The 17,081-nt window shown below is 41.9% G+C and overlaps 1 protein-coding gene across 5 annotated transcripts in view; it reads left to right on the top strand.

Moving 5' to 3' along the window:
• The window catches only part of CIT (citron rho-interacting serine/threonine kinase), a 140,667-nt gene that overhangs the window by 38,094 nt on the left and 85,492 nt on the right, over positions 1-17,081 (top strand). For 3 of the 5 annotated variants that reach the window (XM_084820537.1, XM_084820534.1, XM_084820539.1), the window contains 5 exons: positions 13,395-13,497; positions 14,368-14,511; positions 15,373-15,492; positions 15,803-15,982; positions 16,705-16,758. In XM_084820537.1, coding sequence (XP_084676663.1) covers positions 13,395-13,497; positions 14,368-14,511; positions 15,373-15,492; positions 15,803-15,982; positions 16,705-16,758 — 601 coding nt within the window. The remainder of the gene's footprint in view (positions 1-13,394; positions 13,498-14,367; positions 14,512-15,372; positions 15,493-15,802; positions 15,983-16,704; positions 16,759-17,081) is intronic. The other 2 variants (XM_084820535.1, XM_084820538.1) reach the window with 1 other exon arrangement.

The raw sequence follows: 17,081 nt of genomic DNA on the forward strand, positions 1-17,081 counted from the left end.
CACTCTTGAATATGCTACCATTGTTTTTGTATCATTATAATGATGACTGTATAGTCTGTGTGGAAAATTAGAAACTGAACTCCACAAATGTTCGTAGGTGTTCACATCTATGGGTGCTTAGGTCACCTGGAATTATAAATAATAATGTATTTCTGCTTATTAATAAGCATGACTAACACCATTTTTATCAACTGGGGCTCTTCAGAGATGTTGCTATAACTTTGTGTGATGGATGGGAGTTGAAATTCAGCACTTCTGGAGGGCACCACGTTGGGGAATCTATAGATACAGATACTGATCCATTTGAGTTGCTTGGATTTGGATTATTTTGAGACTCGGGGTCTAATTATTATGATTATGATTATATTTATTTATATCCCGCATTTTCCCCAATACTGGGACTCGAGGAGGCTTTACAGCATTAAAAACCTGTACAGTTAAAACACAGAAATATAAAAAAGTTAAAAATAATTAAATAATCAATATTAAAATTATATAAAATATCAAAATTTTAAGAGACAGCAACAATATAAACAATAGCATCAATCCATCATATTCTCACAGGCCCAGACTATCTTTCCCCAAACGCCTGCCGGAACAAAAGAGTTTTTACCTGTGTGTGGAAACATACCAAGGAGGGGTCTAATGACCTCAGTTTTTTTCGTAAGCCCCTCCCCACCCACCCCGCCTCCATTTTTATAAGGACTGCAGAATGTGGGGACTGGAGACCTAACCATTCCCTCCCCAGTTGTGATTCCAATGAAAATTGTCCTCCTCCCCCCTTCACAAGTATGAGACTCCCATTGGCACCAATGAGATACCCCCACCCCCCAGTCTCATGTCTGTGTGGAGTGGGGGGGGGATTTTCATTGGGATCGCAGCTGGGGAGGGAAAGGTTATACCTCACCTCTCTACACATCCCATACAATAGGGACCCCCATGCCTATTGCTAAACTAAGAAAAAAAATTTGTCTAGGTCCTAACACATTTAGCATTGCATCAAGTTGCACCCTCAGATGCCTAATAACTAGGAATGCTGGTTCAATTCAACTCTGAAACCAAAATTCAGCATCTGGAAAAGCCATGGTATACAAGCTAATTGTGTATGTATAATAACACTTCGCAAATTTCAGAACCATGCACATGCCTTGATCTATTTGATGAAAACACTGGGCATGGATTCCAGCATCAACTGTTGCGGCAAGAACTGATACAAGGCAGTGTCACCCATGCACTATCCTAATAGCAAATTAGTGCAGTACTAGAGAAACGGATGGTGCTCACAGGATGCTGTTGGCATAAAGTACAGGAAAGGGAGGGAAAAGAACAGGGAGCTCTGAAGTGGACTCCTGACACTAAAAACTCCTTTTAGACTTCCTGTAATCTCAGGCCGAGTTCTCGTTGAGGTGGTGTTTGGCTGTACTGCTTTGGACCCATGATGGGGGTTCTCACATGATGGAATATTTCCCCCTCCAAAATAAATAAATTCCCTGAACTTAGAAAATACGCATGTTGAGGGAAAGGCTCTCTGTGATTAGTTTCTTTTCTATGTCCTGGGAATTTATGTTGGTAGGGAGGAGCATTCTATCATGTGAACTCCCACCTACAGTTCAAGGTGGTACAGCTCAGACCCAGGTTACTAACTCTCTGAGAAACGGGCTCAGGCCTGCAGTGCAGCAGGGTGAAGCAGCTACCTTCTTCAGGCAGCATCGTGAGTTGGGATGGTGGGGGGAATAGAAGAAGTCAGGAAGTGATATCTGGTGCATCAAGACTTTAAAAAGCTTGGACCAAACAGGTAGGTGCGTGCGTGTGTGTAGGTGCACATATATAATACACACACACACACACACACACACACACCCTATTTGGGCTTTGCTTCAGGCAGCAAAAAGTCATGGGCCAGCATTGCTGAGAATTAGACCTAAGATTCATTAGATCAGCCTTCCCAAACGTGGTGCTCTCCAGATGTGTTGGATTACAGACCCCAACATCCCCAAATGACTGGGGATGATTGGAGTTGTAGTTCATGGGTGGGCAACCTTCTGTCCGTGGGTCTGAGCTGAGATGGAGGTTGCCCATCTGGCCCATGAAGATTTGGGGCCCCTCCGTAAGCCCTGCTCCCTAGCCTGGAGGCTATGGGTTTTTGGGTGGGTGGAGGGTGGCAGGGAAAGGAATTCCCTTGTTATCTCTGATTTGTGATTGGAGATAACAAAGGGATTCCCCCTGGGGAGCAGCGGCTGTGCAAGAGTTCCCCTGCATGGGAAACAAGGAACAGGAGCGAAGCCGGCTGCACGTTGTAGCCTTGCTTCAAGTGTACTGCAGTAAAAGCCTAATCAGTTCTGAAATCTATAACAAAACAAATGGTGATACGCTGTTACATGGAAGACATTTAAATAAATATTTCGGCTGATTTGAGAATCGTCCTTCTTCAGCTGGCTTTAGGCATTTGGATTACATTGTACAGAAGAACTATTAAATGTGAAGAGGATTCTATGGAAGATGGGCCTGTACTTAAGCTAGTACTGCCTCTAGTGGTGTCCTCAATCAGTTGCTTTTCCATAAAATGTTTGTTAGTTCTACATCTAAAGAGTTGACGGGGTCTTTATTTTTCTTAAGAGGCTCTCAGCTGATTGGGTATAGGAAAAGAAGGCCAAGTCCGAGGTGTGGTGTGGATAGTTCAGCAAGGGCTCTACAGCAGGGTGGTTTGACCAAGGTGACCGAAATAATCATTTAAATCAAAAGGAAAACAGATGGATTTAAGACTGCTGCTTTCCCATTTTTCAGTACACACATTTCCTGAACAGGCTTGCAGACTAACTGGTTGCTATCATGCTTGAACCATATTGTCTTGTAACTAAATAGACTCTTTACACAGCATACAAGCATAAGCCTTTGGTCATGTAGCCCACATGTTCAGCAGAAATATATCTGGCTAGAGGAGAGACTGCTGTTTGGCTCTCAGACATGCAAAGATACTAAACTAGACCACTTACAAAAAGGCTAATGTTACAATCAGACGCATGATAATTTGGAAATAAGTCCTGTTGACTTGCAAAGCGTCTCTCAGAAAATGTAGGATCAGGCTGAAAATGTCCAGCACATTTTGTAAGCAAAGGCTAGTAGTTACTGGGCAAAGGGTTTCCCAATGAGATGGAAGTAAACATCCATGCTGTTAAGTTGTCATAATGTGCATTATTTGAAAATGGAATATATTGGAGAGCTTAGGTCATTGGGGGAAGGGCATAAATTAGGAGTATAACATCCTCCATAGAGGCTTTGTGGGTGATGGTGGTCATGTATAGGATGCCAGCTCCTAAATCCTAGTGCCTGTGATAACTTGCCAGTAGGGCCGGCTCCAGAGTTGAGGGGGCTCGTAGCAATGTGCCATTCTATGGCACCTCTTCTACCCCTGACACCTGCCCTGGGGACCCTTTTTAACATTTGTTTAAAATAATTATCTTTTTAAATTAGTGCTGTCACAGTGAATGGATTCCCACTGCTATATTGGGAAGATGGCCACTGCCACAAAAATGTGGTGTCCTCCATGTGTTTTTGGGAATGGCCGTCTGTTTCCCATCCCTCCCCAAATCTCAGCTCCTGGGACACTGGGGGCAAATCAAAGATGGCCGGAGTGCCAAAGTATTTTTTAAAGGGCTACTTGGGCATCTGGCTGAACATGCCTTGAGGTCGTGTTGGGCCGGCTTGCTGGTCTCTGGGTCTTAATATCATTTGCCTTCATATTAAATGCAATGCATGACTTATTTTGTCATTTAAGTTCAAAAGGCAAATTGCATCTTAGGTATTATTAGGAAAGGAACTGAAAATAAAATTGCCACGATCATACTCCCCTTATACAAATTATGGTGTGGCCACACTTAAAATACCGTGTACCATTGTGGTCACCGCAACCTAAAAAAGTTGTTGTAGAGTTGGGAAAAGTGCAGAAAAGGACAACTAAAATGATCAGTGGGCTGGAGCAACTCCCCTACAAGGAAAGGTTTCAGCATCTGAGACTGTTTAGCTTAGAGAAGAGGCAAGTAAGGGGAGACATGATAGAGGTGTACAAAATTATACATGGTGTGGAGATAGTGGACAGGGAGACCTTTTTCTCCCTCACTCATAATTCTAGAACCCAGTGGGGTCATCCCATGAAGCTCATTTGTGGGAGCTTCAGGACCAATAAAAGGAAGTAGTACTTCACACAGTGCATAGTTAAACTATGGAATTCACTACCACAAGATATAGTGATGGCCACCAATTTGGAAGGCTTTAAAAGGAGATTGGATAAATTCGTGGAGGAGAAGGCTATCAATGGCTACAAGTCCTGATGGCTATATGCTACCTCCAGTATCAGAGGCAGTATGCCTGTGTACACCAGTTGCTGGGGAACATGGGTGGGAGGGTGCTGTTGCACTCATGTCATGCTCGTGAGTTTCCTGTTGACAGCTGGTTGGCCGCTGTGTGAACAGAATGCTGGACTGGAAGAATCCTTGGTCTGAACCAGCATGGCTCTTCTGATGTTCTTAAGCTGGGTATCTTCCTCCATTTCTTTGCACAGAAAATCAGGCTTTAACTTGGACTGTTTGACAGGTGGTCCTGATCCATTCTCTCAAGATTATATGTGTAGGCTTTAATATGGTGGTTGGACTCCATGGTCTTATAGGCCCCTTCCATTCCTACTCTTCTATGATTCTATGATTTTATGTTATTAAGATTTCATTTTAAACCAGATTTTAAAAATAAAATGATAATGTAATTTTTAAAGTGGGTTCAAATTAAAATATATTTACATTTTTGAAAGGAATTTGTTTTTATTTATCTTTGTCTACAATAAACATGGGAAAAGCATTGAAGGGGAAGAAGCCAGGAGATGGGGGTGGGGAACCTTAAAAGCATAATTTAGGGATTAGCCCCCAACTCGGGCCTAATCCTTCACACGGACAGCCAGTATGGTGGTAAAACTGTTCATGGACTTTGCTCCACTGTCAACATGGTATTGCATGACAAAATGTTTTTCCATATTAAAATCCATTGCATGTAGAAAGCAAGATCTCAGGAAGAATAATTCTAGCTTAGCTTTCTCCCTGATGTGCTAGCTTTCTTTGTGTAGGGGGAGTGTGTGTGTGTGAGAGAGAGAGAGAGAGAGAAGAAGCATTCACAATTTTTTACCCAAAAGATACAACTTTTGTCAGCAGTCTGAAGTTGTCTATCCCAGGAACAGTTTGATCATGTCACAGAGCAAAGTGTCTTAATTCTAACTCTTGCTATAATGAGAAGTCCTGTGAAATGATGTTACGTATTATATACTATTTGGATTGTTGCAAGAATTCAGTAGACTGAAACAAGTGTGTGTTGGGGTATAGTGTACGGACCTAAATCTATTTCATGCTTTATTAAGGCAAGGCTTTTCTTAGAGTTTTGGTTAAATTAGTTGGTTTTTAAGATATTCTTAAACTATTGAACAGGTACGCATGTTCATATATTTCCATGGTGCAGTTATTGAAATAGTCATGACTAAACTCTTCAGTAGGTGGACATAATGTAATTCCTTAGCAAACGAACAGCTGACTTTGAATTGGAAAGTGTTGATGGGTGGCATGCACTTTTAAAAATGGGGTGTAATTATCTTATTTTATTTGTATAAATAAGATAATTATAAATCTTATTTTATTTGTTTAATTCACCTGTACCCTGCCTTTCAGAACAAAATGTTTCCAAGGCAGCTTATACCTTAAGCAACAAAAACAGTGAACAGGAGCATAATAAAGTATAGCAGCCTAAAAAGTTTTAAAACAGAATCCAAGAGCCAGCATAGAGACAAAATAAAGCTTATCCCTGTGGAACAGATAGGTTTTTACAGCATGTCTAGCAATGGTGAGAGAGGTGGTTTGTCAGACTTTCTTGGAGAGGGCATTCCACAGATGTGGCGCCAGCACTGAAAAGGCCCCGTCCTTGTTGCATGATGGGCCAGAGGGCAGGGCCTCTGATGCTGATCTCGGGGCTCTTAGGTTTGTATAGCCAGTCAAAGAGGTCAAAGGGCCACAGGGCAAAATGCACATATCAGAGACATTTGGAGAGGGACACCATGTATTGGTGTTCCTATGTTGATGCTAGAAACCTCTGAGCTTTGATAGGCAAGTTGGAGTGCTTGGTTTTAAAGGAGAACATATAGAGGGCATAATGGAAAACTGGCAGGATGGAGAGAGCAAGTAGGATACAGTAACGTCTGATACAAACTGTGTAGGAAGGTCTTGGAAGGGTGTAATGGTCAAAGAGGGCATAATGTCAAACAAAGAAGCAGACTCCTTTAAAGAATCACTGTGGGTACCAGGCCCCCAAAGTAATTTTAATGGACATGCTATCATCCCCCTGACCAGAATATTCAGGGTGACCTTGGGATGGAGAATGAAATCAGGGAGGCATTCAAAGAATACATCCTAAATGGCGCCCAAGACTAGGGCAAAATGTGGGTATTTGGTGAGCTGACTGGAAACTGACCATAGTGCTGTCAAATGTAATGTATATGCAAGTGGAACATTTGCAACCAAGTTCAACATGGTCACATTTCACTTAACAAGAGGAAACGTCTCTAAAACGAGAGGATTGATAAAAAGACGCTGAGAGTCAAGATCAAGATGGTCAACTCTCATCAGAATGTTTGGGATTAATCAAAACCACAGTAATCGAAGCTCAGTTAGAATGTATACTGCAGGTCAGGAAAAGTAACATTAAGTCCAAGTTGTCATGAGCATGGTTAACAAGCAGTGTCAAGGAAGCTATTAGCGAAAAGGCGGCTTCCTTCAGAAAATGGGAATGTTGCCCAAATGAGGAGAAAAAAAAGGGAATACAAACGTGCACAGAAGAAATACAAGTAGATAATAAGGGATTGGAAAAATGGATTTTGAGTAGCATATCATTTTTTATTGTTGGTCTTCATGTTATTAGCAACATTTATTTATTAGTTGTACTTTTAAATCTCCCAATAAGCAAAGAGAACTTTGGTTATTGAGCGGTTTAAAAGTACAGCAAATAAATAAATAAATATTGCTAATAACATGAAGACCAACAATTTTAAAAAACTTTAATATATCATGAGTAGGAACCTGGCTAGGGAGACAATTGAACCGTTGAATGGCAAGGGAGGTAAAGGAGGATAAGGAGATTGCGGAAAAGCTGAATGAATTCTTCGCATGTGTCTTTACAGCAGAAGATGTAGGAGAGATACCCATGTCTGAACTAATATTTTCAGGAAGGTCTGAAGAGCTGAGGTAGATATTGGTGACAAGAGGTACAGTTCTAGACTTTACTGACAAACCGAAAGCAAATAAATCACTCGGTTCAGTTGATATCCATTATAGAGTTCTTAACTTAAATGTGAAATTGCTGATCTTCTAACATCATTATGTAAAATATCCCTAAGATCAGCCTCTGTGGCAGAGAACTGGAAAGTGGCAAATACAGGCCATTTAGCTTAACATCTGTTCCACATACCTTGGTGAAGAAGAATTATTAAAGATCAAATTATCAAAAATATAGGCAGACAAGTCTTGCTGAAGGAGAATCAACATGGCTTCTGCTAAGGTAAGTTATGTCTTACTAACCTTTTAGAATTCTTTGAGAGTGTCCACAAGCATGTGGATAGCGGTGAACCAACAGACGTTGATTACTTGGATTGTTTACTTTGACAAAGCCCCTAGCTGTCATGGGATAAGAGGAGAGGATCGATGGATTGATAACTGGTTAAAGAATTAGAGCAAAGGAATCATTGTACAATTCTCTCAACTGAGGGATGTAAGCAATGGGTTGCCCCCAAGAATCTGTATTGGGACCAGTGATTTTTAACTTGTTCATAACTGATAGAGAGGTAGGCATGAGCAGTGAGGTTGCACCAAATTATCTAGGGTGGTTAAAGCAAAAGGGATAGTACAGAAAAGGGCATCTAAAATGATCAAGGGGCTGGAGCATCCCCCCTATGAGGGAAAGTTGCAACAGCTGGGATTGTTTAGCTTGGAAAAAAGGAGGGTAAGGGGAGATACGATAGAGGTGTACAAAATTATGTATGGAATGGAGAATGTGGATAGGGCGACTTTTTTCTCCCTCTCACATAATACTAGAATCCGATGTCGTACCATGAAGCTGATTGGTGGGAGATTCAGGATGGATAAAAGGAAGTATTTCTTCACACAGTGCATAGTAAGACTATGGAATTTGCTACCACAGGATGTAGTGGTGGACACCAATTTGGATGGCTTTAAAAAGGGGGTTAGACAAATTCATGGAGGAGAAGGCTCTCAATGGCCACTAGACTTGAGGGCTGTTGTGCTGCCTTCAGAACCAGAGGCGGTATGCCTATATACACCAGTTGCTGGGGAACATGGTGGGAGGGTGCTGTTGCACTTGTGTCCTGCTTGTGGGTTTCCTGGTTGACAGCTGGTTGGCCACTGTTCGAGCAGAATGCTGGACTAGATGGACCCTTGGTCTGAGCCAGCATGGCTCTTCTGATATTTTTATGAACTCACAAAGGATCTCTCTGAACTGGGGAAAATGGACATTAAAATGGCAAATGTGGTTCAAAATAAGCAAGTGTAAAGAGATGCACACTGGGGCACAAAATCTTAAATTCATATTAACGCTGATGGGAGCTGAGTTGGCAGTAACTGGCCAGGAAAGGGATCTTGGTGTTGTAGTGGATAGCTCAAGGAAAATGTCAACCGGCTGCTGTGAAAAAGGCAAATTCCATGTTGGGGACAATTGGGAAGGAAATTGAAAATACAGTGGCCAATATCATAATGTCTTTATGTTATGGTGAGACCACACTTGGAATACCGTGTACAGTTCTGGTCACTGCACCTGGAAAAGGTGCAAAAAAGGGCAAATGATCAGGGGAGTGGAGCAAATCCCCTATGAGGAAACGATACAAGATTTGGGGCTTTTTCGCTTTGGGGAAAAAAGGGTGAATAGTGGGGGATGTTTTATAGCTCTATAAAACTATGCAGAGAACTATGTAGAGAAAGTGGCTGGGGCTGGTGGGAGTTGTAGTCCAACAGCAACTGGAGGGCCACAGGTTTCCCACTCCTGGCCTAATGTCTCAGAAGAAGGATGAGGTAACAGGCCATGGGAAGATGGGGGTCATAGGAAAGGAGGGATTGGGATGTGGCAGAAGGAATTTTCCAGAAGATTTAGGAGAATGCCAGAAATGAGTCCGAGTGGAGAAGGAAAACTTGGAGCTTTAAGGAGGAAAAGTGCATAGGAGAGAAGCCATGGCTAAATGCATGGCTTCTTGCATACAGAAGGTCCCAGATTCAATCCTGGCCTCTCCAGATATGGGTAGGAAAGAGTCCTGCCTGAAACCCCGGAGAGCTGCTACCAGTCAGTGTTGACAGTACAGGGTTAGATGCACCAGTGGTCTGATTCGGAATAAGGCAGCTTCTTAAGTTCTTAGCCAGGAGTTGCCATGCGGAGGGTGTTGTGTTATTCATTGGAAATAACAAAATCTTGGGCAGCAAGCCTCAGCTTGGATTTTATTTCAAGTGGGGAAGCTAGGTTGCGACGTAGGACCTATATTTGAATTATATGGAGAAAAAATAGGTATTAGGAAAAGGTTAAGGTTTTAGGTTGCAAACCTGTCTTTCTCAGGTAGCATTTGGCTCACCTGAGCCTTGTTGTTCTGTGGCTTGTTGTTTGCTTTTTAAAATGGTTTCATTTTTGATTTGCCAACGTGGTGTGTTGGTTAGAACGTGGTGTATTGGGGGCAGCTTACCAAATACTAATGTGGTGGCTGAGAGAAGTATGTGACTTATGGGCAGGGGACCACAAATCCTGTCTGGTCTTGGCAACTAACCGAACTGTGTCCGTCACTGACTGTGCCCTTTCCCCAAGAGGGAGGACAGGGTCACGTTTCTAATACCATAGAGGAGCTTTGGAGGAGCTTGAGTCACCTCCAAGGCCCAGCTTAACTCACTGGGCAAGCCCCTGCCTTCCTCCCCAGCTCTTAGCTGGGAAGGAGGGAGACCGGGGCTGGTCCCTGTCGCTTTGAGTTCTGGAGAAATCAGAAAATGACAAGTCTTGCCACCTTTCAAGTCTCTCTGGAGCCTGCAGAAGAGTGCTCTCTCTGATGTTGCACTGAGTCTTCTAGAGTCTCCAAAGTCAGATAAACGTTGAGGTCGCGGAAAACCCACCCTATTTGCAGGCTCTTGTCAGATTGAAACATGTTCCCCCAGTGGTGAGTTGTTGAGTGTGCCCCTGCATCTGGGAAAATACCGTTTGTATTTTGTGTGTCTACAGTCTCCGGTAGTAGTAAATATTTACTATTAAAACCACCCAAGGTATTTATTTACATGGCTAGCTTCTCTCCTTGCTCCAGGGATCTCCAACCAGTTTATGAAGTGCCTAGTTAAACAGGTTTGTGCTTCTGAGAATAGCTTCTCATTCTCTCTCTCTCTCTCTCTCTCTCTCTGTGTGTGTGTGTGTGTGTGTGTGTTTCTTATAGTATGCATTTAAGGATAGGTAAAAGTACAAACATGCTTTATTAATCTTGCTCTTTCTGTGCGTGATTTCTTGCAGTTGATACCTCCAGTTCTGAAGAAGAAAAAGATTGAAATGCTTACATGTGAGCACTGGAGTGGGCTGAGCAAGTGTTCGTATTTGTAGGCTGTAGGATCTATTCGGGCAATGTGGTGTGTAGCAGTTAGTGTGTCAGACTACGACGGAGAAGGGCCAGGTTCAAATCCTCATCAGCTTGAAAAGTAAAGTGTCAGGAAATTTTGAAGTCATGGTAAAACAGCAACAACCCATTTCCCCCCAAGTTTTTTTCAGGGGTGGGGGGGGAAAGGGAAATTTGAGGGAACAGTTGAAAAATATGCAATACTATGTTTTAATTGTTCTTCACAGATGTAAAGTCACTTTAGGAACATACAACGTATTACATATAATTTGGTTTGCCCATAAAATTATCATTAAAATTAAAATAATTTAAATATAAACTCACTAAATATGTCTGAACTCAGTAAGCTCAGTAAATTGTCTGAATAAACTATGCTTTTAAATTTTAATATGCCAAACATAATAATTTTATGAGCAAACCATATTATGCATAATACTTCAGCAAGCAGCCCTGAAACATCGTGAATCATCCTAGAAGCCAGAAGAAGCAGGAAGAGCTGGAGGCAGAGGAGGATTGGTGTATAGCATCTGTTTCTGAGGAATTGGTTGTGTTGGAGTTTAGGGAAATCTGATCTAAAAAAAAAGCCATTGATTCCATACTTAGCTGGGGAAGACTCTCTTACCTATTAGGAATTGGTAATCAGGCGTATTTAATTTAAGGACCTTTAAGCAATCTTGACCTATTACTTGAAGAGTGACATTTTATTCCTTTTTGCAAATAATTTCCCTTAATAAACGTCTTAATTTTTATTCACTTTGAAATGTCTCTAGTGGTGGTATTGATCCTATACCCATGCCATAGGAAACAGGCTACTGCAAAATAACTATAGAGCAGTTATTTTGGTGGTAGCACTTAAAGGTTTTAGCACTGAGGCAGCATTCCCCAACAGTGATGTCTAATTGGAACTTTATTAAAAACTGGCAGTGAGTTCCACAGACACAAGCCTAAAAGTTTTTTAAAAGAAAGAAAAAAACATGGTTGGGATAGCCAACATACTGTTCCATCACAGATGGTGGCAGAGGCAGGATAACCGACAGTGTTCCTCTCGCATCTGGGTTTTATAACTACATTCATTGACAGCTACAGAATCTAATCAGAACAAGCCCAGAAACAGGACCCTATAGAACAAAACCCAAACTGTCAGGAATGCAAACTTTCTTCACATACTTGATATGGTGACTCTAGTCACATGTGAGGTAACTGAGCATGGCTTGGTGCATACCTAAGACATGATAAATGTCTATCAGTAAAAGATGTATTAGATCATAATTTTGACAAGGCATGGAAGAAATGACTATTCTGGGAATCGTAGAGAAAGGATTAAACAAACACTTTTCTCTATGGCTTCAGAATTTCCAGAAATTTTACATCTCCAGTTTCACATAAAAGTCTTCCTATTACATAGAAATCACTTTGGAGGAATAAAGGCTGGCTAGCAATATCAGAATGCTTTGTATGAAGGTTTATTCATCATTCTAAAAAGAAAGTGTGCTTTTGCTATTCTAAAATTATATAAAATAAGTCTTACCAAAGTTTGTCATGCTTGCGACATGCACCTTAGCGTTCAGAATAGGGCAGCATATAAATCTATAATCTCTAGGACATCCCTGTAGGAGTGTAGTTTCCCTTTTATAAAATTGGTAACTGAGGTTGAAAGAGTCACTATCTTGGTCCATATAAACAGTGGCTCATTGGACTGGGAAAGAACCGTCTGCTCATGCGCTCCTTCGCCTGTCCCCTCCTCTAGTTGCATACCCACCTCTGGCAAAGAGATCCTGTTTTTTAAATGGCACCTGACACAGGAAACTATAGCTTAAGATGGGGTGGGCAGAAGGTAGATTTGGATTTACAAGTAGCTGTCTGGATGATTTGCAGTAGACCAGCAAGGATTTCTGATTCCCTGTTGAACAGTAGCAACAAAAAAAACTCCCTTTCCACCCTAAATTATTGGAATGGATTTATCTGTGATAGAGTTGTGAGCTCCATTCAATTCTAGTATTCAGAACACATTGCTGGGCTCAGAATTCTTTTAGTGCATAACGTTTGCACCAGGATCTGGTTGCTGGATCTCACGCTTCTAGTAAAAAAAAAAAAAAAAGGTCTCAGAAGCCTGAAGTTGCTCATCCCTGGTTTAAGGAACCAGGCTATCTTTGGCTGAAGCTGGGTGCACAAAGGGAGGGGTGAGGTGGGAGCATGTGGGCAGTGGCTTGCTCCTTGTCTGATAAACCATGGCTTATACTAAGATCATGATGTCTGAATTGGGCCAGTGTCTTTCCCAAGCCATTAAGTAAATCTGTGGATGATTCTCTTTCCCTATGTAGCGCTTTAACACTTTGCTCTTCCAGTGGTGTACCAGCCTGTAGAAAGGCCTCTAGGTTAGATTGCTCTTGAGTGGGGGGCTGTACTTATTGCTTGAAAACTCCATGTGAGGCGCTTCTCATGAACCCTTTTTCATGTCCTCCTCATTTCTTCCTTTGTCAGGCTTCTAGACTGCAGTCATTATAGGAACTGTCATGTATTGTGATGGTCACTGTACAAATGAGAATATAGCAACTTGTCTCAAAAAGTGATCTTTTTATGAGGCTTAGTGGCAACACAAAGTGGTTTGGCTGCTGTCACTGCGACTCTTAGATTCATCTTGTTCTGGCTAGGTTTGAAAGGTGTTTAGGGAGACCCTTATGTTCCCCAACCTCAGATACATAAATAATTTTGGGCTCTTTTCTTTTTTAAGGTCTGCTTTGGGGTTGGATTCTCCAGCCAAGCTGAACTCCATGGAAAAGAAACTCCTCCTTAAAAGTAAAGAGCTACAAGACACCCAGGATAAGTGCCACAAGGTATTTATTTACGTGGCCGGCCTTCCTCCTTGCTCCAGGGATCTGCAATCAGTATATGTCAGAGGACCTGCCAGATGCTGCTGATGGGTTCACAGTTTCGACGGAGCGGTTTCCTCATCAGTTAGAGAGAAATGAGTGTAGGCCTTGTCTTACTCAAGATCTGTTAATTTTAACAAGAGGAAGCTCTGGATTCTACCTAGACCTTTCCTTGGCCTGGCGCTGGTGGTGGTTTCCAGCAGGTGGCATTTCTTCATTAGCTGCTCAGCTGCTCTGGTTCTATTTTGAGCACCACACAGTCTCTCTCTCTCTCTCTCTCTCTTTTCCTGGTCCTTCAGTTTCTGCTTATGTAACTGTCGCCACTTCATTGATTTACAGTGAACACGTTCTAACTGTTGCTGAAAGCCAACTCACTGGAATACATTTAAACTCCTCTCTTGATTTTGAGGGACTTAAAAGGTGTGCAGTTATTTCTCTTTCTGTTCTGTGCTGGACTTGACCACTGCTCCCTCAGAAGGACATGGGGGGGAGCCCTCCTCTGGTCCAAGATGGATTTGGGATAAAGCTAAAGTGACCCATCTCTGGAAAAAAAAAATCAGGTGAAAAAATGATTGTGGCTTCTTTGCTAACTGGGGTTCGAAGAGTGACTGCATGTGAACAAACGGCTTGAATGAATGGGGTGACTTAGAATTACTGCCTTTCCTTGAGAAGGAACTGTGAATTCCCAGGAGCAGAAACCATGGTATTTGAATTTAAATTAAATTCTAGCCTTGTCTCTTTTCTAGAGACAGGCTTCTTCCCAAGTTGTGCATTGACCCTGTCTGCTCATTGTACCGTGGAAAGCACTTTTAAACCTTTCAATGTTTGTTGCAGATGGAGCAGGAAATGACGCGCTTGCACCGCAGAGTATCGGAGGTGGAGGCTGTACTTAGCCAAAAGGAGGTGGAACTGAAAGCCTCCGAGACCCAGCGATCCCTCCTTGAACAGGACCTGGCTACCTACATCACAGAATGCAGTGTGAGCCTCTACCTGTTCCCCTGAAGTCACCCGTTTCCATTGGTCTGTTCTGTGGTTGTATCAGTAGGGCATATGGCAGAGGGAGTGTAAGAAGGATAGCTGTCTAATTAAATAGGGGCTGTTAATATGCAAGGCACTGTAAGTCTGTTACATGGTTTTAACTGATCAATAGCTTGAAGAGTTGATGGCATGACAGAGCAGGCAAAAGGAAATTCGGCTCGACTCTTGCAGGCAGAAAACTACAGTGGGTATTCTTGTCATGGTAAAGCTTTTTGGGTTCTTCTTGACTTAATCAGAAGCAAGGAAGTCATTATTTGCAGGAAGCTCTTTGGCAGTGGTAGTGATGCTGAATCTGTGTACAAGATCTTCTTATACTGATTCTGTTCCTAGATAGCATTAACAAATGTGGACGTGCTTTATGCTTCGACAGTTGGTTCATGTAGCTCAGGACTGTTTAACCTTCACTTTGCCTGTGACTTTCCAGGGACTTGGGTCTTTCCTTGATCTAACTGGAGGTGGCAGGGATTGAACCTGGGACCTTGCATTCGTATGTCATGTGCTCTGCTGTTGAGCTATGGTCCGGCCTCATTCAGTAGTTCAGTAGGGATAGTGCTGTTGCAGGTGTTCTCAGTCAAGTAGCTCTTTAAATTGCATTTCACAATTTATTTTTTAATCATAGCATATTTAATTGAAGGGGAAGTAGAGGATATTGTTGCTGCTAAAACAGAAGACTGAAGTCGAACAGAAGCTGAGATGCAAAGCTCCAGTTTGCTAACTTCTTTGGTTTTGTCCTTAACTGATGATTTCCTTGGTACAGCTTCATGCAAAGCGGCACATGTATTAAACCTTGCACTTTTACAGAGCTTAAAGCGAAGTCTGGAGCAGGCTCGGATGGAAGTGTCTCAGGAGGATGACAAGGCACTTCAGCTCCTTCATGATATCAGAGAACAGAGCCGGAAGTTGCAGGAAATCAAAGAACAGGTAACTGTTCTAAGGAATAAAATGGGTGATGATCGATCAGCTTAGCTTGTGCTTTTCAGTCCTCGCACTAGGAATAGATCCAGGTTGCTGGTTGAGTATAAAAGCTTTCTCTCAGGGGTGTATGTTCCACCTTTTTTCTAAATGAAAAGGGGACATAATCTCTGTGTTTGGGGTGGGGGGGAAATGATGTGTTTCATGGTGTGCGTGTACATGTGTTTTTCCTCCTGGGTGTTTTTCCTTGCATATATCTGGGTTGCCATTTTTTCCTTTGTGCTTTCTGAAGTATGTGACACCCCATTTCTTCCCACAGGAGTATCAAGCCCAGGTAGAAGAGATGAGGTTGATGATGAATCAGTTAGAAGAGGATCTGATTTCAGCTCGCAGGCGGAGTGATCTTTATGAATCTGAGTTGCGAGAGTCCCGGCTGTCTGCTGAAGAGTTCAAACGTAAAGCCACAGAATGTCACAACAGGCTCCAGAAGGTAGTTAAGGTCAGGGTTCTAGAATTCTCTGTTTCGGAATCCATTTTGGCAACCAATGCCTGCACGCACCTTGCAACCGATGTATAGAAAATAGTCAAATGTGATTTATGTTCTTTCCATGAGCCCTGATTGCAAAAACCCTCCACACACCATAGCTTTGTTAGATTGGAAATGAAGTGGAAAATACTTTGTGCAGTGGCATTGCTTAAAAAAAAAAAAAAAGCTGAACTCAGAAATCTGATTGCTACTAGATTCTGTTCTAGAAAATAATATTTTACATTTCCTTTTGCACCAGATGGGTTTCTTTGCCTGCATATTAAGGTCCATGGGGAAAAAGACAAACTTATTTTTTTTCCTAATAGTTTTCAAATTAATCAGAACAGATGCTTCTATGCCAAATAGCCTTGTCCTCTCTGGAGGGAGGTCCATTTTAATTGCTCTTGTCAATTTCATATCTTCCCTTTTAATAAGTGCAACCAAATAATGGATCTGCTAACAAAAGATTCATTGGTGGTTTGGATTTGTAGCCATTTTATTTTGATCCTCTTAATTTACTGTGAATATCAGTAATTTAAAAAGATTTCATGACCTGTTGAAAGCTGTACTTTTTAATGCTAGTTGAAAACCCACCCCACACCAATACAGATTGCTTTGAAACTGAGGAACTACTTAGATTTCAGTAACTTCTCCTGTTGTTGAGTTGTATAATTTGTTTAAACTTTACATTAAAGGTTAAAGATCAAGGGAAAACAGAAGTAGGAGAGCTGTATTCCAAATTGGAGAAGGTAAGGTTTCTATGAGGATTTGCTCCTTATAAAACCCCAACATAAGTACAATGGACCTTATTTGGTGGTTCTGTAATTTGATTTTAAAATAGGGCTTTGTCAGGTGGCCCTCGTTGGACTTAGAACTCGTGAGAGGAAGGTGTCAAAATAAAATATATACTGTAATAAACAGGGATTTTCTGATAGGTAGTGGCAGTGAAGCCTCTGGTCCCCCCGTCTCCCCCCCCCGCCCCATTGGCTGAACTGATGGGATGTTTTAGAATCTTCATGAACATTCTGTCTTCTTGAGAATAGTTGCCAGTCTTAGACTGTTCATGACATTT

Source organism: Heloderma suspectum, chromosome 13 (assembly GCF_057233095.1).
Source record: "Heloderma suspectum isolate Gila_16-S chromosome 13, 16-S_ref, whole genome shotgun sequence".
Classification (NCBI taxonomy): domain Eukaryota; kingdom Metazoa; phylum Chordata; class Lepidosauria; order Squamata; family Helodermatidae; genus Heloderma; species Heloderma suspectum.